The sequence below is a fragment of the Tursiops truncatus genome, chromosome 17, assembly GCF_011762595.2.
Source record: "Tursiops truncatus isolate mTurTru1 chromosome 17, mTurTru1.mat.Y, whole genome shotgun sequence".
NCBI lineage: Eukaryota > Metazoa > Chordata > Mammalia > Artiodactyla > Delphinidae > Tursiops > Tursiops truncatus.
In genome coordinates this window covers 44,149,419-44,172,116 of record NC_047050.1, presented here as the reverse complement: position 1 = coordinate 44,172,116, position 22,698 = coordinate 44,149,419, and the positions used below count along the sequence as shown (strand labels likewise).

General features: G+C 40.0%; 1 protein-coding gene across 3 annotated transcripts; it reads left to right on the top strand.

The window, feature by feature from the left end:
- Window positions 1–11,890: 11,890 nt before the first annotated feature.
- ZNF706 (zinc finger protein 706) lies at window positions 11,891–18,814 on the top strand. Of its 3 annotated transcripts, none has more exons than XM_019925046.3 (4): window positions 11,891–11,979; window positions 15,323–15,459; window positions 17,592–17,699; window positions 18,510–18,814. In XM_019925046.3, exons 2-3 carry the CDS (start codon window positions 15,325–15,327, stop codon window positions 17,685–17,687), a joined length of 231 nt encoding a protein of 76 aa, XP_019780605.1. In that variant the 5' UTR covers window positions 11,891–11,979; window positions 15,323–15,324; the 3' UTR covers window positions 17,688–17,699; window positions 18,510–18,814. The 3 variants fall into 3 exon arrangements, with proteins under 3 accessions (XP_019780605.1, XP_004310815.1, XP_019780604.1); XM_004310767.4 differs by lacking the exon at window positions 11,891–11,979 and adding an exon at window positions 12,069–12,202; XM_019925045.3 differs by lacking the exon at window positions 11,891–11,979 and adding an exon at window positions 12,439–12,578.
- The last annotated feature ends 3,884 nt before the right edge of the window (window positions 18,815–22,698 follow it).

Sequence of the window (22,698 nt, the reverse complement as noted above, 5' to 3'; positions counted from 1 at the left end):
AATTACTAGCAACATCCTCTTTGAATAATCAATGCTTTAAACAGTATACCAAACCAGTCTAATTTTATTTTAACCTTAGTCCAGAATTTATTTGAGGAAGTTTACAAAATACAGAAGGATCAAAATAGGTGTTGGGCTTCCCTGGTGGCGCAGTGGTGGAGAGTCCGCCTGCCGATACAGGGGACACGGGTTCGTGCCCCAGTCCGGGAAGATCCCACATGTCGCGGAGCGGATGGGCCCGTGAGCCATGGCCGCTGAGCCTGCGTGTCCGGAGCCTGTGCTCCGCAACAGGAGAGGCCACAACAGTGAGAGGCCCGCGTACCACAAAAACAAAAACAAAAACAAAATAGGTGTTTTTTAAAAGAAGAGATTTAGAGAAAATCATGGATGGCACTGTAAAATGAAGTCATGGGTAACATACACAAAAATATAATATACCAGAAATTATTGCAAAGTCGGTAGGTCACAATTTCTAAGCTTCCTAGTGACCAAAGGAAGAATCAGTCATAAATCATAGGGTCTATATGATAAGCGAGCAAACATTCACTAGTGAGGTGCATTTAGGGGGAAGTGTACTGATGTCTACAACTTAATTTAAAATTCATTTAAAAATAAGGATGGGGCTTCCCTGGTGGCGCAGTGGTTGAGAGTCCGCCTGCCGATGTAGGGGACACGGGTTCGTGCCCCGGTCGGGGAAGATCCCACATGCCGCGGAGCGGCTGGGCCCGTGAGCCATGGCCGCTGAGCCTGCGCTTCCGGAGCCTGTGCTCCGCAACGGGAGAGGCCACAACAGTGAGAGGCCCGCAAAACAAAAACAAAAACTAAAACTAAAAAAATAAATAAAAATAAGGATGGACAGAAGGTTAGGTATATGCATGATATGTGACAAGTAAAGTAAAATGTGAATGGTAGAATCTCTGTGGGAGTATACAGTGATGTACTGTAAAAGTCTTTCAGCTTTCCTGGATGCTTGAAAGTTTTTTTTTTTTTTTTGCCTTTTAAAAATTCCGAAAGAAATCAGAAACCTTAACCAAGGCTCTTGCCCAAAGTTATGACCACTCTATTTCTGCTTAGAAATGGGCCTAAGTAAAAAATAATCTAATAATAAAAATTCTTTAAAAAGAGTCTTAGGGCTTCCCTGGTGGCGCAGTGGTTGAGAGTCCGCCTGCTGATGCAGGGGACATGGGTTCGTGCCCCGGTCCAGGAAGATCCCACATGCCGCGGAGCGGCTGGGCCCGTGAGCCATGGCCGCTGAGCCTGCGCGTCCGGAGCCTGTGCTCCGCAACGGGAGAGGCCACAACAGTGAGAGGCCCATGTACCGCAAAAAAAAAAAAAAAAAAAAAAAAAAAAAAAAAAAAAAAAGAGTCTTAAAAGGGACCTATGTATCCCTGGGATTTTTATTACTAACCTATGATGGGCTTTAAAAGTGTTTATTAACAGTGTCAATCATTTGGAAAAATTCAAATGAGATAAATCATAAAACATAATCATCAGCTGACATGCTCATACCCAGGACATTACTACTGCAGTTTTAAGTATAATCCACCAGGGGGCAGAGAAATGGAATCACAGAAAACTTGCACATTTCTAATTTAAGTGAGTAGTGGAAAATATCTTATTACTTCTGTTAATAGAAAAGATTTGCAGGCTTTTAGCATGAAATTCACTATACAGGACACAGAATTAAAGGTACAATCTAAACCTGAAGCAAATATGCCTGAGGATATTTGCTTTTTAAAAAAATGGTGATTATTCTAATTTGCCATGCTCATTTGCACAATTTCTCTCTCTCTTAGAGGTTATCTTTTATTTATGTGTGAGAGAATGACTATGCAGTTATCCTTTCTCACCGCTCACATGATGAACCAAGCGCATCCATCACTCTCCTTCATCTCACAGTGCTTTCAGCCTCCTCTCTTACGCCAGAACTCAGAAGCCACGGAGCTTCTAAATTTTTTACCGCTGTTAACAGATCTTTAAGTACTCCTCCTCTCAAATGCTTAACCTGCTGTGCTGAAGATTTCAAAGTAGCTATGTAAAGAGAAAAAGAAAAAATATTCCCTACATATAATTGCAAAGAGGCTAATACGTAGACTAGACAATTTGAGTTATTCATAGAAGTCAACATCCATTTTATACATAAGATGGAGCTCATGATTATTGCATTGAAGCAGGCCCTGATTTGTCTCCAGTCATTTTCCAGAGGGATTCCTAATTGGTCTGCACCCTGATTTAAGACAATCCCTGTACATTTCCCTCCTCTGACACATGCTTTAAGATGGCAGTGAGGACATCCCTGGTGGCGCAGTGGTTAAGAATCCGCCTGCCAATTCAGGGGACATGGGTTCGAGCCCTGGTCCACATGCCGTGGAGCAACTAAACCTGCGAGCCACAACTACTGAGCCCGCATGCCATAGCTGCTGGAGCCGACACGCCTAGAGCCCTTGCTCCGCAACAAAGAGAAGCCACCCTCAATGAGAGCCGGCGCAGCACAGCGAAGAGTAGCCCCCACTAGCTGCAACCAGAGAAAAGCCAGTGCACAGCAACGAAGACCCAATGCAGCCAATAAATAAATAAATAAATAAATAGATTTATTAAAAAGCAAAAAAATGGCAGTGAAGCAATGATGCATTAAGAAAATGTCAACAGTTGCCTAAATTCTTTTTTTTTTGGAAGGAAGAAGAGGATGAATAAGAAAGTAAAAATCAAATTTATGGAGCCAGAATTCTGTTTAGCAAATAGACCAATCATCTTTTTGGATGATGGAAAATGACTCCCTGTTAGTAATTCTGCAGATGAATCATGATACTGGGATGCTCAAGAGATTTTTGGCATAAAAGAGTCAGTGACATGGCCTGTGGAGTATTGAGCTATAAGATGAAAAACATCAACCAACTGCTCTCAGAAACTAACTGCACTGATAATCCAAAACTCCACTTTAACATTAAAATCCTAAAGTCTGTTTTATGTTTAGTTGAAAGTACATTGCATGGCAATTTTTTCTTTTTTTTAACCTGACAAATGCTATCCTATGGGAACAGAACGTGAGAACATTCTCACAATTTCAGGGCTTCGAGTTAGTCTCTGCTCAACTCGTCTAGCAAGTCTACTCATCCCTTTCCTAACTAGGCAGGAACCAGATATATTGGTGTTATTTAGAATCACACCCTGCTTCAAATGCTTATTCAGCTGCATTTCCAATATTTTGGACCTGCTACCGTCAGTCACATTTCAATACGTGTTTATGATCTGTAGTTTTAACTCTGCCACTTCTTGGTCACAATTCAGGCTTAGCCTTTATGTTATGAAAAAAGAAATGCTGTGTCAGCTGAAAAATACACTCTAATTACAATAATAATATAACAGCAAAAGACAGTTTGTCTCACAGTTAAAGAACTCAGAATCATCATGTTATAGCAAATTTTATTGAACAGCAAGAAAAGTCAGGGCTTAGAATATGCAGATTTCCTCAAAAACTTTTGATCCCCCAAAATAAAAAATTATCTTCCTATTTCTCTCAATTTCTTTCTCTTTCTTTTCCCCGTATCTTTTTCCCCCCAATTTAAAACATTCTTTTTTTAAAAAAAAAAAAAAGCCAATTTTCAACTTAGTTTTAATTAGGTTTTAGTCCATAAAACTGCTTTTAACATTGTACACTGTCTTTCCCTCCAGTTAATTGGATGATTTTATAAGCCATTCAACTACTTGCAGTGAACATATACCATCAGGCAAAATATTGGTTTCCATTAAGTATCACAGAATATGATTCCTGTGAAAAAATGTAGTAACTAAGGCATAATGAGGTAGCATCATTTGCCCAGCTGATGCATAAAATTCACATCTCCTGAACGGAGTGATAAGTAAAGATAGCTGACTGGATTCTAAGGCTAATGGGACTAGGCCCCTGGAGGGTCAGATAATCATGCACTATTATGATCACAGTTTCTAGTGAGCCAAACATCTGACACAAGTAAGCCATAAATCAAAAGATGGGTCAGGGAAGAGAAGGTTCCAACCCCACTGATAGAAAGACAGCTGAAAGCACAAGCCCTACTGAGGCCAATCAGTGGTGAAATTACACACTAAGTAAGGTTGACACGAACACACATGTACCTTGGAAATTTTAACTATGCCAAGTATGATGAAGTATCCTGATGACTGTGTTGGACGAACCCACACATCATATTACATTTGTCCCAAATGACACATCATTTGTTTATTAAGGACATCCTTCTCTTATTTGTACTTTAAATTCCGAGGCACTAAAGATAGTTGTCTTTAATGTTAACCAAATTCATGTTCCCTGTTGACTTTTTGAAACTATAAGAAAGAAAAAAAGTTAAAATGTCAGCTAAATAAAACTAACACTTGGGTATTTAGGTACTCCAAATCTACTTTGGGAATAAGAAGTGTATAAAATATAAATTTTTTCATACATCATAATTAAAGTTACAATCATATTTTAAAAATCCAAATTGTTATCATGAAAGACACCTGCTCCAAGTCCCTCACTCTTTTTCAGATTAAGAAACAAGAGCCAGAAATGATAAGCAATTTCTCTGTGCAACCCAGATGAGTAGCAGAGCATGGTCATGACAATAGAAAGAACAATGGTGCCCACGTTAGCCATTGTAAGTCTGGCATCAGCGGTTCTCAGCCAAAAGGAAGAGGAACTCTCCGCACTGGAATTCATTCCTGAGGCTGTGTGGTGTGGGGGAAGGAAGGTCAGGTTTGGAATCAGATAGATTTGGATTCTCAATCCTAGCTCTTTTACTTACTAGTTCTCCTTCTGTGTGATGATAAGAAAATTAATATCTTGGAGTCTTAGTTTCTTCATCAGTAAATTGGGACAATGAGATGTATTGTGAAGGTCCGACGTGAGGATTAGAGTAACACAGCATGGGCCCAAATTATAGCTGTTATTATTATCATTAGGAGGCTTTGAGCAATAATGAATTCAATTTTATATGGGAAGATTATACTGGGGACCCAGCTTCAGTAGGGCATGTTCTATGGCTAACTGTTCCAGAAAAAACAAGTCATAGCTGCAGTGACGATCTGTCATTCTCTTCCCTATCTCCAAATGCCTTTGTCACCCTGTGGGGTGGGAGGGCGGAGCGGGAGAAGTTCTCCACTTCCTGGTAAGTTCATGCCCCAGACAAAACAGATGAAAGATGGTGATTTGGATTAGAATAATGGCAGTGGAGGTGGTGAAGAGTGGACAGAGTCAATGTATATTTTAGAGTTGAATCAACATGACTTGGCAATAGATTGGAAGTGCCGGCTCAGGGACTGATAAGTACCAGGACTAACAATGAGGCTTTTGAAATGATTATCCCAGTGGATAGCAGTGCCTTTACTAAGATAGGATAGATTGATGAAAAGGAGATTTGGGCATGGCAATGGAGAGAATATTGGACATTATGCTCTTTATTATTCTAAAGCAAGTGGTTTTTTCAATATATAACAGTTTACTGAGCTATAATTCACATACAAACCACTCAAAGTGTACAATTCAATGGTTTTCAGTATATTCACAGAGTTGTACAATCATCACCACAATCAATTTTAAGACATTTTCATCATCCCCAAAAGATAATCCCTACTTATTCATACCTATTACCAGTCACTTCCATTTCCCCCCCCCCCCCCCCGCAATTCTCCCAGCCCTAGGCAACCACTAATCTACTTTGTTTCTATAGACTTACCTACTCTGGGCATTTCATATAAATCCAATCACTCAATATCTAATCTTTTGTGACTGGTTTCTTTCACGTAGCATAATGTTTTCGAGATTCATCCATTTTGTAGCAGGTGTTAGAACTCCATTCTTTTTTATGGCTGAATAATACTCTTTTACGGATATACTATATTTTATTCATCAATATGTCAGCTGCTGAACATTTGAGTTATTTCTATGTGGCATCTATTATGAATAGCCAAAATGCTGCTTTGAACATTCATGTACAAGTTTCAGTGTAGATGTATGTCTCATTTCTCTTGGATATAGACCTACTATTGGAATTGCTGCATCATATGGTCACTCTGTGTTTGACTTTTTGAGGAGCTGCCAGAATGTTTTCCAAAGGACTCGCTATTTTACACTGCCACCAACAGTGTGTGAGGGTTCTGCTTTCTCCATATTCTGTTCACCACTTATTATCTGCTTTTTTATCATAGCCATTTTATTTTATTTTATGAATTTATTGATTTTGGCCGCACCGTGCGGCTTGCAGAATTTTAGTTCCCCGACCAGGGATCGAACCCAGGCCCACGGCAGTAAAAGCACCGAGTCCTAACTGAGGCAGGAGATAGATGGGCCCCAAGCTGAGCAGCTGGAGTCTGTCCCCTGTGGACAGATACTCCAAGATAGAGATAATGGCAAAAGCAAAGAGGAGTTGAGCCTGTCCAGATAAAAGATAGAGACCACATATTCCTAATTCTCGAAGTCAAGGAGACCTTCCCAACTACATACGTGCAGAAAGGCTTCTTGGGGGCCTAAAAGGGAGGCGGCACCACCCCATAGTAAGTGATGTCAACCTACCCATAAGCCTCTTCACTAGAATCCACCTTGGCTAAGAGATGCGTGCGCACACAGGGGAGGACCCTGAGATAAACCAAATACGGACTCAGAACCAGGCAAAGCAAGATGATCGGCCAGAGGAAATCTGGAAGAAATGTCCCATATAAGTGATTCAAACTACCACGAGGGCGTGACCCTTTCTCTGAGTCTGCCCACGTGTGCCTGTTCACACGTACTCTTTTAGGTCCTAATAAACACTTTACTTGTTTCAGTACTTTCTGTCTCTTTGTGGAAATTCATTTCTACAAAGCTGATGGGCCAGGGCCCTTGTCACTGGCCACTGGCCCTCATGGTCTAGTGGCTAGGATTCAGCACTCTCACTGCCACAGCCTGACGTCAATCTCTGGCTGGGGAACTGAGATCCTGCCTCAAGCCGCTGCAGGCTGAGGCCACCCTGGACCACCAGGGAATTCTCAATCATAGCCATTTTAGTAGGTGTAAAGTACACTCTCAATGCTTTGATTTTGCTTTTGGCTAATGATGGAGAGCATCTTTTCTTGTACATATTGGCCATTTGTATATCTTCTTTGCAGAAATATCTAATCAGATCTGTTGCCCATTTTTTAACTGGGTTATGTCTTTTGTCATCAATGCTTTAAGTGTCATATCTAAGAAGGTTTTGCTTAACCCAAGATCATGCAGGTTTACTCCTATATTTTCTTCTAAGAATTTTATAGTTTTAGCATATACAGTTAGGTTTGTGATCCATTTTTGATTAATTTTTGTATATGGTGCAAGGTAGGGGTCCAATTTCATTATAGGCATTTGAATATCCAGTGGTCCCAGCACCGTTTATTGAAAGGACTGTCCTTTCTTCATTGAATTTTCTTGGCCCCTATTTTGAAATCAATGTGAAGATTTACTTCCGGATTTTCAATTCTATCCCATTGATCTATATGTGTATTCTTATGCCTGTACCACAGTCTTGATTACTGTAGCTTTGTAGCAAGTTTTGAAATTGGAAAGTGTAAGCCCTCCAACTTTGTTCCTCTTTTCAACATTGTTTTGGCTCTTCTGGTGTGAGGAAGAACACTCCTGTGTGTGTCTCCTCTACTCTCAATACCTACTTCACTACACTACTTCACTGCTGATACCAGATATGTAGGCTGTCCAAACATCAAGAAATTTTGCAACACCAGGTAGGTGTCCTACAATGTAACTCAACTCTGCCACTATCTACCTACAGATAGCACCCTATCCCACAGGTTAAGGATTTAGTCTTACAAGGTTTTAGTCTTACAAGACTGCCCTCACTTCCACTTCAGATGCCTATTGCATGTCCAGGTTGTTACCTGCACTTCTGACTGATGGGCTATAAATCAGAGGTTCCCACAGTCTACACTGTAGCTTTGATTTAATTTGCTAGAGCAGCTCACAGAATTCAAAGAAACATTTACTTATGTTTAAACTGTTATTATAAAAGATGTTATATAGGACAGAGGGTGAGGTCTAGAAGGGCTCTAGACACAGGAACCTCTGTCCCCATGGAACTGGGATGTGCTACCCTCCCAGCATGTGAAGGCCCCATTCACCAACCGGAAGAATCATCAAATCTTGTTCAAGAGATTTCATAGAGCTTGATCTCCAGCCCTCTCCCCTTTACCTTCCCTGAGGTCAGTGTGTGGGGCTGAAAGTTCTAATCATTTAATAACTGGGTTTTTCTGGTGACCAGCCCCATCCTGAGGCCATCTATGGCCCCCAACCTAAATCACCTTATTAGCATAAATTCAGGTATGCTCAAAAGGAGCTTCTTATAAATTACAAAAAACACTCCTATCATTCAAACATTCTGGGGGTTTTAGAAACTTTTTAGGAATGGGACAGGAACAAAGACCAAATACATTTCTTACTATACCACATCTGGGGTCCTTAGAACTTCCAGATGAACTTCAGAATAACCTTGGTGATTTATGCAAAGACATCAGTTGAGATTTTGATAGGGAAGTGTGTTGAATCTGCAGAGCATTTGGGGGACTATTGCCACCTTTATAATAAGTTTTTTGATCCGTGAACACGGAATGCCTTTCCATTTATTTATGTCTTCTTTAATATCTTTCAACAATGTTTTTTAGTGTTCGGAATGTAGGTTTTGCACTTCTTTTGGTAAGTTTACTTCTAAGTATTTTGTTCTTCTTGATGCTATTCTAATACATCACATTATTTTTAAACCTACTTTAACATCTCTGAAATTGTGATGTCTTACAATCAAGAGTATTTTAGTATAATGCCTTCAACTGGAAGCAATTTTTTTATCTTGGTGGACATAAATGTGACTTACAATCAATAGCTTCTTAGATTCAATACCATATAGCACCAAATGTGAAATGTCTGTGAAACGTTGAAGTGGAAATGAAAAATAAGCATTTGGGTATATTAATTTGGAATCAGAAGAGAGGTCTGAACTGGCGATAGAAATATGGGGTCATATGAAGTTCATTATTTAAAGCCACAACTTTTCCCTTTGGGCTAAGCGGGTAGAGAAGACAAGAGAATCCACCTCGCAGCCCTGAGAAATCTCAACAAGTAGAAGTTGAGCAGAGGAAGAAGAGCCAGCAAAGGTAACATTTCTGTTTTGAGTCTATCATTGTCATTATTGCTGTTGTTATTATTTGTCACTAGATGCAAGGACCTATAGGGGCAGGAAATCGCCTCCTTTGCCTCCTTTGTTCTCCAATGAACCCTTGAGCTGAGCACTGCACTACTTTTTTTTTTTTTTTCCACACTGCGTGGCTTGTGGAATCTTAGCGCCCCGACCAAGGACTGAACCCAGGCTGGGCCCTCGGCAGTGAAAGCACCTAAACACTGGACCACCAGGGAATTCCCAGCACTTCACTACATTTAGATATTAACCTACATGCCACAGATAAATCTATGTTTATCTGAGAAAGAATATATTGACTAACCACCAGCTCTTTCACCCCTGAAAATCTGACATGAATACAAATAAATAAATAAGTCTTTCAGGTCTTCGAAGCAGTATTATAATCTGATTGTGATTGGAATAGAAAATAGGCACAGGCTTACTGCATATTAACCTAGAGTAACTGTCTCAGGCAGAAGAGGAAAAACAGTCAGTAGAAGTACTGTAGCATTCACGATTAAAAACATAACTATGTATAAAAATTTTTCCAAGGAGTTCATATCCCATTCGCTGTCACATTTCTATAACATAAGTAGGACACCAGCTGGTAGTTATGCGAATTCATCTGCCTTTCATTTACTGTTTGTCACTTCACAGGTGTTGAATCTTATTCATTCCTTCTTTCATTTTTTTCCCTTTGTATTTTAAATGCCCTAACCATCATATAAAGTTACCATAATACCATATCCTCTATTGTGGTTCTCTACCAGGGGAGATTTTGACCCAAGAGGACATTGGGCAATGTCTGGAGACATTTTCAGTTGTCACAACTGGAGATGAAGTGCTACTGACCTCAAGAGGGTAGAAGGACAGGGATGTTGCTAAACATCTTACAGTCCCTAGGACAGCCCCCATAACAAAGAATTATCCAGCCCAAAATGTGATTAGTACCAAGGTTCAGAAATTTTACCAATGGGGATAAGTTTATATGTACATGAAATTTTTAGGGGCAAAGTCCATAGCATTTACCAATTTCTTGAAAGTGGTATAACTCAAAAATTTAAGAAACACTGGTTTTAATGAATATTTCATCTAGGCCTTGGTATGAATGAATATTTCATCTAGGCCTTGGTAACAAGTGACATATTAACCCTATTTCACAACAGAAATCACCTTTCTAGTTAAAAAGACTTATCTTTGCCAATCAGATTTCCCTACCCTTTTCTGTTGTCCAATCTCATTCATGGCTAGACAAACACAGATTTCCTGTCTTTAGGTTTTCCAAGTACCACATCCACCTCCTATTAGCCAGGTTAATATAGTTATTATGGTTATGGTGACTACTAATAATTAAGCTATGGTTTCATGAAATGTCACTATAAGTCCTGCTTTCTTTTCAATCCCTGCCATGTTTCAATTCCTGCTTTCTTTTCAATTCCTACCATGTTTCATACGCTGCTAAGCACTGGGTATATAGTGGTGAAAATGAGCTTACAATTGAATACTGGAGAGATATTAATAAAATTTGAACATGTAACTTAAAACTGCAATACGGAAGGGAGGGCGTGAAAAGTGAAGGCGAGAGGAACTGAAATGAGGTTGAAAAGGAAGGACTGAACAACCAGATCGTTGTCGTGTGCCACCCAAATGCAATAAGCAGTTAACCCCTTCCTGGCTATTTTAAACAATTTGGCGATACACATACACCAGTCCAGAAAACTTGCGATGTACTTAACGTTCAACTAACATTTTCTGGGGCACTGACGGGCAAATTTGGGAGAGCGGAGGCTATGGGTCAAGGTGGGACAGTCACATGCAAGACCCTCCTTTGTTGTTTTATCTGTAGTTCTAATTACAAACCAATGTGTGCTGGGGGGCGGGGGAGGGAAGGTTAAGAAAAAGCCAACGTCTAAACATGCTGCCCTTTCCAGATAAACATTTAATAATCGTTACAATCGCCATCACTCTTGATTCTGATATTGGAAATTAGCTGTCGTGGCCTATAAATCAAGACCAAAAAACCCACAACTTAACCATTTCCCTAAGTATTAACAACTCAGTATATTGTTGAGTAGTCAGCCTGAAACGGTCAGGGGGGCCTAGCCGGCAATTTTCAGTGAGACAGTCAGGCGTGAATCTTGAACTCACTAAAACCCCCAGAATGGTCAAATAACTGAGGTTTCCATGGGAACGAGGTAAAAGGTAGGTGGTGAGAGAACAAAGGCCGCGCGTCCCAGTTCAGGGCCTCCCGGCCCGCCGGCCGCACTGGGGGCGGAAGCGGCGGTGTGCCGGGGTGGCGGGCTCCGGGGTCGGGGACCCACACCGCCGCGGCGCTGGCGCCCCTCTCCGGGATCCTCCCCAGGCCGGGGCACAGGAGGACGCCGCCGAGACTGGAAGCTCGTGAGAGGGGACGCAGGGGTCGAAGCCTGGCCGCCGCCCCAGTGAGTGAGCAAGCGACTTGTGAATCACACTGCGAGCCGTCACCCGCCAGGACCGAGATCACGCGGCTCCTAGGGCCGGCTGAAGCCGCCCAGATGGAGCACGCAAGAGAACGGGGAGGCGGTGCGCCGGGACAGAGCGCGACGTCCCCTGCTGTTCCAGTCTCTGAGGGGCCACCGTCCCCGCCAGGCCCCGCCCCCTCTCGCTTATGTAATAGGGGCGCGCTGCCATTGGCCCGCGCGACCGGAAGAGGCGCAGGCGCGCGAGCGGGTGGGGGCGGAGGGAGGCCGCGGCAGGAAGGTCGGTGGGCGGGGGCTGCGCTGAGCAGGCTACGCTGGGGCGACTGGGAGAGCTGTGCGGCGTGCGCGAGCACGAGGTGTAGTGGCCTCCCCCTAGGCTGAGGCGGCGGCGGGCGCGCGCGGCGGCGGGTGCGAGGCGCGGGCTGTTGTGCTCCCGGCTCTCCCCTTTCCCCTCCTTGGCGGGTGGAGGAGGCCGAAGCGGTACTGGGCGCGCTGCGCTCCCCTTCCTCTCCCTCCGGCCACCTCCCCCGGCCCTCTCGCGCTGCGCGGTTTCTCCGACGCAAGACTGTCCCGGCCCGGGTGAGCGGCTGTGGGGCGGTGCTGACGCCGCAGGACTCCTGGGAGCCGGGTGGGGGCCCTGCCGGCGGGGTCGGCGGGGACCGTGGGGGGTCATCGCGGGTCGCGAGGGGCCGCCGGCCTGCCCCGCCTCCCTGGGGGCGGCCGAGCCCGTCCGGTCCCGGCGCGGGCCGCGGAAGGACGGGAAGCTCGGGCGTCTGCCAGGCCCTGCAGGTGGCCGGGTCGCAGGCCGGCCGCGGCGGCGGAGCGGTAACCCGCCGGCGACAGCAGCTGGTCGGTTTCTCGAGGCTGGGGCTCCCTGTGGCCGAAGGGGCCGGGTTTCGGGCAGCCGAGGCCTCCAGGAGGCGCGTCTCGGGCCGGGGTCCGTGAGGAGTGGCGGGTAGGTAGGGGTTGTGTGGCTCTGGGTGGCAGAAGAGAGGAGGGAGCTCTCCCAGGCGGGAGAGGCCGGTTTGGGAAGGAAGGCGCGCTGGGCTGCAGCTGGGCTCACCGAAGTGCTGGGTGAAATAGACCTCACTGCTGGTGCTTTCATCCTCTCTCCTCTGCAAAAGGGATGTATTTAAAAGGCTAGGGTCAGGATGTTGGTCACTGCTTGGGCCTCTTCGTTTTAGATGCTTGTGGAGAATGATCCTACTTCTTGGATCCAAAATCTATTTCTCTCTTACTCGTTTGTTTTGGTTTTAAGAGGATCTTTGGGACAGTGCTTACTTGTTGCCTCCTGTAAGAGCTCCTCATTTTGGAAGAACTCCTTATTCCCTCTACTGCTTCCCTCTTTGGAGCCCCCTCAGAAGACCATACAAAATAAGAGTTATATTAAAAGCCAGCTTTTAGGTACTTATAAAGGACTTCTTGCTCCTCCGTTTGTTGCATTTAGTCAAGGAGAAGTTATGCTTGGTTACGCTTAGATCTTGTAGAAAACTCAGCTGGCTTGAGAGTAAGTCCTAAGTCGAGCTGTCCAAAAGCAGGTGGTTTGGTCGTTTGCATTTCTGCTTTCAGAAAGGAAATCAGTGCAGCGTGTTGCTAGAACTTAGGGGCCTACCTCAGGCGTTTAGACTGATTCAGTTTCCCTTACCTGGTGTTTTCTGTTTTAAAAATAAGAACAAGCAACCACAGTCTTCTATTTATTAAAACTTCTATGGCTTTTTGTTACTTTTGTTAGATGACAATGAAAATGGGTTAAATGTATTGTTAATGTTATATTTGAGGAGAAATGGTAACTGAAAAAGTTAAAAATAATGTGTATCTAATGGCATTGCTTTCTACAGATCACTGCATGAAAATGTTATCAAAATAGCTAATAACTTCTAGATATCAAAGAAACATCTAGAATTAGTAGCTTACCATTTTATAAGGTTTTTTTCCAATGTAAAACAATTAAGAGGTTACCCACACAGTGTATTAACATACGTAGCATAGCATACATCGTGTGGAAGAGTTCAGATCTATGAGAGAACTGAAGTATTCTAACATAAGGTATTGATACTAAGGCATTGAGACATTAAGAATGCTATAAACATTAGGATGCATAAAGATTGAATACCTATCATCCAAATAATACAAAAGTATCCAAATCTGTTTCCATGGAATTGGTTTGTAAGCGTGCCATAAATAGACTTGAAAAAAAATCATTTCAGCTTGGAATTAATAAGAATTTGGTTTTTAAAAAATAACAAATGATAGTCTTCAAGGGCTAAGACGTCTGGTAATATTTACCTTTATTTGGTGAGAATGGGGTTCTTATATTAGGCTAGCATACTAAACATTTTTGTAATTTGTTAAAATATTCAGCCAGCTTCCTAGAAAAGGATTGATCCTTCTTTATATTTTGACTTCTGGTTCAGTGTTTAATGCTAGTGGGAACTCGTCCAATTGATGTGTTTATTTTTTCAGTTTCCCTTTTTCTTTTTGGGAGAAGCTCAGGGGTTTTAATGAAATGCTTTGACCTCATACCTGTTAACTAGTTAAGGTTCCAGTCAGAAAAAGCTAGCACTGTTTTCTGGTGAAGTTATAGATCCTTTGTGTGTTCATGTCCTGCAATGACTTAAAAGTTTAAAATTTAATTGCAGTGCTAGTCAAAACTATCCATAGGAATTCTCCTTAGATCCTATTTTAAAGTATTTAAAAAGCAGCTGAGACTCATTATAGACCTTTTATGAACAGATTTAACTTGTGTTGTCTTAAAGGAGTCTTTAATTTTAATGAAAAAATAAAAGTAGTTCTTTTCCCTTAATTTTTAACCCATGTTCATTTCAGATAATCAGTAGTAAAAAGTGGTATCTTTCATTTTTGTAAAGGTACCCTTAATCTTATTTAATAATTTGTCCAGCAATCCTATGAATACCATTTTTTTTTTTTTAAGAAGGAATAGCACAGTAGTTTCATGAAACCTGAGTATTTAAGAGAACGGTTTCCATTGCTCATATGAGCTCCTTTAGAGACATTAGATGACAGCTTTTATTTCTCTTAAAGTTGTAAGAATCTCAGGTCACACAGTGAATAGTGGAAGGGGAGAGTACCTTTGCAAAATGATCAGACAAATGATTGAGGAAGGGGCTAAACTGTTTCTGGTAAACTTTTGAAGATTACATATAAGAAAGTGTACAATTCTTAGGTGTATAGCTCAGTGAATATTTACAAGTGAATCAACCTGTATAACCATTACCTAGATCAAGACACAGAACATTATCAGTACCCCAAAAATCCCCCTCATGCCCTTTCTTCCCAGCGTTACTTCATGGATTAGTTTTGCCTGTTTTGAACTTTATACAACAATATGTTCTTTGTATCTGGCTTCTTTCCTTAATGCTGAGATATAACTATGTTGTTTAACAATAGTTTCTTCTCTCTGAGTGCTGCATAGTATTCCATTGTAGAAATCTGCTACAAGTTATGTATCCATCTTACTAGTAGTAGGCATTTGGATTGTTTCCAGTTTTAGAAACAGTGTACCTGCACTTCTGTTGAATATATACCAAGAGTGGAATTGTGAGATTATAGAGTAGACGACTAGTTTTCTACAGTGGTTATATCAATTTATCCTCTAGTAGCATTGTATATGAGAGTTCGTAACTCTGAGAGTGTTATCATACTTAGATTTCACTTTAATGCCTCAACTTCTGTTTTTAGATATGGCTCGTGGACAGCAGAAGATTCAGTCTCAGCAGAAAAATGCCAAAAAGCAAGCTGGACAAAAGAAGAAACAAGGACATGACCAAAAGGCTGCTGCCAAAGCTGCCTTAATATATACCTGCACTGTCTGTAGGGTAAGGGAAATTGAAAGACAGCTTTCTCGTGGACAGTTCTTTCATTAGAGATTGGTTTGTATAGGTTAAAATTTTGCAAACATGGCGAGATAAGTGCTTTACTTGAAATAGGAGATTTGAGAACTGGTTGTGTTAGGAACCCGTCTTCATTTATCTGTTCAACAATTTTATATATATACGTATATATACATATATACACACACACATATATATGCTTTTTGTTGTTGTTGTTCACGCCGTGCAGCATGCAGGGTCTTAGTTCCCTGACCAGGGATTGGACCTGTGCCCCCTGCAGTGGAAGTGTGGAGTCCTAACCATTGGACCGCCAGAGGAGTCCCAACAATTACATGTTTTGGATAGCTCCTTTGGCCAGGCACAGTTCTCTTGGTGTTAGTGAAAAGGAGTGAACAAAGCAAACTCCGTTTCCTCATGGAGAATAAAGATGTCTTCTTAAGGGCAACACTTTGAACTTTAAAAAAGGTCAGATTTACATTCTTAATTTAGAGCTATGTAATATACCTCTGGTTATATTAATTGGTTTTTTTTTTCTTCGCTACATTCATAGTTATGATGTCTGCAAAACTAAATAGAGTATATTCACATTGAGAGCTTTTACTAGAATTAATGTGTTTTATTAGATTTGAAGAATAATCATAACAGCTGCTATTGAGTGCTGACCAGGTGCCAGACACTGATCGAAGTGTTTTACATGCATGAGCCCATTAATTCACATAACAACCCTATGGCATAAAGTACTTTTATTCTCATTTTACGGGAGAGTAAATTGAGTCATGGGGACTGAATAACTTGTGCAGGGTCACCCAGCTAGTATGCAGAAAAGCTAGGATCTAAACCCAGGAGGTCCAGCTCCAGAGCCCACCTTTTAGACCGCTATACCACACTGCCTTAAAGAAGTTTTTCTTAAATTCCAAGCCAGGGTCTCTTTTTTGCCTGTTTGTTCAAGCTCACTACCCTTGAAGTTAGTGAATAAAAGTGCCAAAGGAAAAGTGCATAGTGAGGTTGATCCAGTTACAAGAAACTTTTTTTGTTCCCCCCAAAGCCCTATGCCTAGGTAGAATTGGTAGTAGGGATGGGAAGGGATCTTGATAAGACTTGATTCCTGGACTAAAGTTTATCATTTATTGAAGTCATTACTGATGAAATAGAAGTTCCTAACTACATAAAAGTTCTCATTAATCTAAGAGAGGAAATCTATTACGTTAAATAACCTGTTCATAGTGAGCTTTGATATACTCAAAATAATAAAATTGAGCAGCTTCAGATTCTGTTTGGAAAGAGGCAAGGTAAAAGTAAATTTCGCTAAATTACTAATGAAGAAATACCTTGACCTAAAAGTATTAGAGTAGCTCATATACTTAAAAACTCAAAACAACAAAAAATGTTTATTTCATGTTTTGTCTAATGTAATGTGCTAAAGAATAATTGAAGGTCCTTGCCTAGGTAAGTCAGTATCGTGTAGTATTTGAGATCTGAAGTACCTAGTACTAGGTTAACCATAGGTATTGGACAAATTAATCTCTAGGTTTTAGTTTCCTTAGCACATAAAATGAGGATAGTAGGACCTGATTTAAGATTACTGGAAGGGGGCTTCCCTGGTGGCGCAGTGGTTGAGAGTCCGCCTGCCAATTCAGGGGACACGGGTTTGTGCCCCGGTCCAGGAAGATCCCACATGCCGTGGAGCGGCTGGGCCCATGAGCCATGGCCGCTGAGCCTGCGCGTCCAGAGCCTGTGCTCTGCAACGGGAGAGGCCACAACGGTGAGAGGCCCGTGTACCACAAAAAAAAAAAAAAAAAAAAATCACTGGAAGGTTCTATGAAAATTTTGGTAACATGCTTAACATAATGTGTTTGGTAAATGTTACCTATTGTTTACTGTTAATCAGATAAGAATACTTCATTCTGTGTGACCCTTTATATGTGAAATGTGGGAATATGCTAGGAATTTCTTTGTTACAGGGTCCTTTTTCATATGCCAGCCATTAAGTTATAGGAATTTAAAAGTGTTTTGCAATAGTTGTCAACCGTGAGTAGTCTCAGGACTTTAAAAGTTAGCACATTTTTATTTCATGAATCAGGTCTAACTCTTCTTTTTTGCACAATTTTTTAAATTAGACACAAATGCCAGACCCTAAGACCTTCAAGCAGCACTTTGAGAGCAAGCATCCTAAGACTCCACTTCCTCCAGAATTAGCTGATGTTCAGGCATAAAGTTGTTTACAGGTAATTGACCTTTTCTTCTTTTCGTTCGTTAATGGCAGGGCTGTATACGAGAGCAGAATTATCTTCTGTAATTGTAAAATTGATTTCTGTCTTCTAGCTGAGACTTCATTACTGAAGTTAATGTTTAACTTTACAATTGTTAAAAGTCCATTTTCCCAGACCATATCCTTTCAGTGCCTTTGAAACATCCACGTTTTTAACCACTGTAGGCAAAAATGGCATGAGGTGATGCTGGCCCACTCTGGTCCAAGAACGGAAGAAAGTTTTCAGTTTAAAGAAAATAACTATTATAAAGGTATTTGAGGGTCTTGCTCCCAGAAAGGATGCAGACCAAAGTTTATGAGTGCTTTTTTGCAGGTATTTTACTTAGAATGCTTAGTAGAGCTTCTGAGTACATTAAAATGTAAGGCAAAATGTAGGCATTCACTGTATAAACCAGGTAGTTGCTTGAAAATAATCAGTTTATACTTTGTGTGGTTGGATTTTTTTTTCTAAATGGTGGTGATGGTATATGCATGAGTATTATTTTTAAAGTAAATCATCAAAGATCTGTTTATAAAAATTTAGCTGACAGATCTATCAGACTAACTTCGTAGCTTAGGCATGTTGTGCTTTTTTTTTTTTTGAATTTTATTTATTTTTTTATACAGCAGGTTCTTATTAGTTATCTGTTTTGTACATGTTAGTGTATATATGTCAATTCCAATCTCCCAATTCATCCTGTGCTTTTTTTTAAAGACATTTGAAATGCATATAAATCACATTTGTGTAATGCTTACGTTCACCGAAAATCTTGCTTATGTTTTGTAGGTGAATTCGTGACACCTTTGACTCTTCTCCTGTCTCAGACCTTAGGTAACAAACCTGCAGCTGCTTTTCTAACAAACTGTTGATCAGCAAAAATAAAGGGGCTACAGAAACATTCATTTTTATGCTGTTCCCTTTTGGGCTTCATGCAAAGACAATTCTGTGTAAATGTACAGTTGACTCTGATTTGGAAATCTGAAAATCAGTCCATCCTTGTTATAAAAAATTTTTTTACAATTGTAATTATATTGATGTTCATATTGTATAAAATAACTCATTTAATAAAGTAGTACTTTGATTTTACAACATCACAGGATAAATGGTTCTAGAAATTCTGTTCTAACTTTCTACATTATTTGCCTTATAAAAATCTAATGAATTCATCAGCTAGAATTGCAAGCGCAATTCTTATCTCCCTTTCTAAGTTCAGGGGCATGTTCATAGTTAAACTAGAGCAGACTCATTCATGAAATCTGTGCACACGATTTTATTGGCAGCTGCTGGCCTAGGTGAAGAATGACTTACCTGCTGCCTTAGTATATTGCAATCATGTGTCATTTTCCCCTCTGATTGTTTCTTGTGATTGAGGTTGGAATATTTAAACTTGCTCTGTGACCTGGCTATACCTGCCAGCCAGGTCTAGCTTGTAGATAACTGATAAATTCCTTAAAGTGGTTGGATTGTCAGTCAGCCCATCTGAAAAATTAGGTTCTGAAGTATATGCCACAATGAAGTAATTAGCCTACTGTTCAATACAAAATATGATGGAACATATGTGAACTGGTAAAGATCTATCTTTTATAAATTATACTTGACTCTTTGAAAATGGTTCAAGTTCTTTCATTTGAAATTGAAATATAATTTTCAAAGGAGTTTTTGGAAGTTAATAACAATTTGGCCAATTTATGAATGGATTTTGCATTAACAGAAAGATTGGAATGGCTTGTGACTGGGTTAATTCCCAGAACCTTCTCCTTCCTTTCCTTTTTAAGTGAGTAGTTGATTTTTACTTTGTTCTGGTTCCTAAAATCAAAGGCTGTGTACAGTATGACTTCCGTCTGAACTAGAAAAATATTAAAATAGGCCAATATCCACATTTTTTTGGCTCTAAGGATGGGGAAGTGGGTTGGTTCCGATGAATGAGGTAAATGCTACCCAGTTAAAACAGACTAATTTGGGTTTCTTCTAATTTGCTTTTGCCAACTATTAATACAAGTGAAACCGCTGTAACTCAGTTTAAATTTTAAAGTTGATAGAATAGGAAGAACACTCAAATATTTACTGGTAATTGCTTAGAGCCGCAAATCTGATCCTGCGGATTACAAAGTGCATTCCCTCTTTCTGCTGTAACTCATCACTGCATTTGTTTTGTAACTGTACATATTCTGCCCGCCTTGTTTGTCTTCACTGTAAGTTTAAAATAAGATATTTCCAAGGAAAAGCTTCAGTGGTGATAGTTCCTTAGTAACTCCTATTATACTCTTACTTTAAAAATAGTCATTTTTTTCATGTATTTGATTTCCTCAGTTTCAGATTTATTATTTGTTAATTCCCAATATGTTGGTTACCAGAACATTAGAGTTGGCCTAATTGCTTATAGTGGTTATTAACAGAAGTTCTGGTTAAATTACAATTTAAAAGTTTTTAAAAGTGCTTTGAGCATATGTATGTTTATGTTAGTAACAAATCATTTAAAAACCTTTTACAAGTTTTGGATTAATTTTTGTTTTATTTGTTTTATTGACTAATTCAGAATAAAAGCTTTATGTTCTTATATTTAACCCTTTTTTTATAAGCAGCTGAGGACAGCATATTTAACTTTAGATCTCAGTGATAGGGAGATGGCTGCATTGATGTAGCATAAGACATTAATTCTTTCATGCGAGAATTATTAGTGCAGTCCCCATTTTTTGTGTTCGGCTTAAATCGGTGTAAGGGGAAGATTACAATTTTTAAACATCCTCATTAATTTGAAGATTCTTTAACAGATCACAGCAAAGTTCATTATAAAACTGTTATGGTGTCTTCAAAGACTTGATAAAATACACAGAATTGCTCCTTTTGTATTCTGTATTGCCATTAGTTGCCAAAAGGAACGGGGTTAAGATTAAACTTGTTTCCATTCTCCTTCGTATGCATCTACATCCCCATGTTTAACTGACACACTGGGGGCTCAGTTGTGTGCTGTAATGTCTTATTAAAGAAGATATTAAAGAAAACTAAATTAGTCTAATTTCTTCTACATTTTAGGAAATTTTTATATTGCCTTTTCCCATTTTTTTTTTTCATTTTTCAATTTAGAATTGTCTCTTGAGTGTAGAACTTGGTAGTTCTAAGGGTGGCAAGAGATTTCTTTCATTTCTCAAGGTTTTCCCTTTAGTCTTATCTGTTTGAGGTCTATAGAATACTTCTTAAGAATAAAAGGAAAAACGTTGCTTAGAACCTTGCTATATAAATAAGTGTAAGCTGTTGGAAGGGGGAAGTAATTAGCTACTAATATAAAAATAATACTAAAACAAAAAATGCTTAGATCAGTTAATTGAATTGAATGGATGGATAAGTCCTTAAAGACATTGACTCAGATTTGAGATAACACTTTTGGTTTTATATTAAGATACTGTAGAGCTAATTAATCATATCATACTGGGATGTATGTAGCATGAATAAGATAGGCTTTACCAACATTACTATTTTACCCCCCCAAATCTTTGTTTTTCATTTTTTAAATATGTGGAATATACTGTACCTGTTTTAAAATGTGGTTAATGTAGAGGCCTTTTTCTATAATACAGTGATCGATCACAGTCCAAACTATAACTGACATACATTTAAGCCTATGAATCGGCATTCATTCATTTGTGCTAGAATTTTCGTTTTGGGGGTAGTTTTTGGTCTGGTTTAGTTTTGGTCACAGATAATATACTTTTTAGAGTGTATTGCAATGAAGATCAACACTAGGGGGTTGTGTTTACTGTGACTTTACATTCTGAGATCTTTCAGGCTAGCTTAATTTTATCTGTTAAAGTTTCAGAAAAACCTTAAGTGCTCCCAATGTGAAGATTTAATAAAACATCTGTCTGCTTGGCTGAGAAAATAGATGTTTTATTAATGAAAGTACAACCTGTCTTTATTAATTGTGGATTACCATATGAAACTGAAAATTAAATATCTTCTATTTTAAATGTTCTTTGGCTAAGCTGTTTACTAAGTTACCATATTTTTGGAGTTTTTTTGTTTGTTTTTGTTTTTGAACAGCCATTCTTTAGCTCCAGCTTTTCTGTGCGTAATATGGCTGCAAATTTAAAATCTGCACATATACAAACAGACTTCAGTCATTTATTTCTATCCATATGGGCATATCTATATTGTGAAGTAATTATGTTAAAAATCATATTCCTTTCTAATCATTTTTTAATTTATGAGCATCATTGTTCCTTTACATGATATTAATACTAATGGCTTAGGGTTTTGTAGACATAAGTACCTCACTTTATCACTACCTTCTGCCTTGTAAAATTCAGAATGGGACTTGCATTTTGGATTCTATTTTATTAAAATTTTAATTAGAAAATAGGCCATCATAATATTTCCTCTATAACGGTGTAACAGTGTTTCTCATAATGAGGTCTATAGCTAAGGTGACCATACCCATACATCCTGGTTTGCCAAAGACCACTTTGGCGTAAATATTGATTTAATATTAATTGATATTTAATATCAAAGTAATGTTATTTATAAGGTATCTCATAAATCTTAATATTGCCTCTTTTTATCACACGTGTCATCAGTTTATAAGGTCACCTGTGTAGAACAGCTGAAGTCATTTTTTTGGCCACACCGCACGGTTTGCGGGATCTTAGTTCCCTGACCAGGGATTGAACCCAGGCCCACTGCAGTGAAAGCACTGAGTGCTAACCACTGGACCGCCAGGGAAATCCCTGAAGTGCTTTTTTTTTTTATAACAACACCTTTTGTTAATTAATTAATTTATTTTTGCTGTGTTGGGTCTTTGTTTCTGTGCGAGGGCTTTCTCTAGTTGTGGCAAGCGGGGGCCGCTCTTCATCGCGGTGCGCGGGCCTCTCACTATCACGGCCTCTCTTGTTGCGGAGCACAGGCTCCAGACCGCGCAGGCTCAGTAGTTGTGGCTCACGGGCCCAGTTGCTCCGCGGCATGTGGGCTCCTCCCAGACCAG

Coding starts and splice junctions, on each gene's coding strand:
- ZNF706 (XM_019925046.3), top strand. CDS start 15,325: ATGGCTCGTGGACAGCAGAAGATTCAGTCTCAGCAGAAAAATGCCAAA. Junction 15,460..17,591: donor ATACCTGCACTGTCTGTAGG/GTAAGGGAAATT, acceptor TTTTTAAATTAG/ACACAAATGCCAGACCCTAA.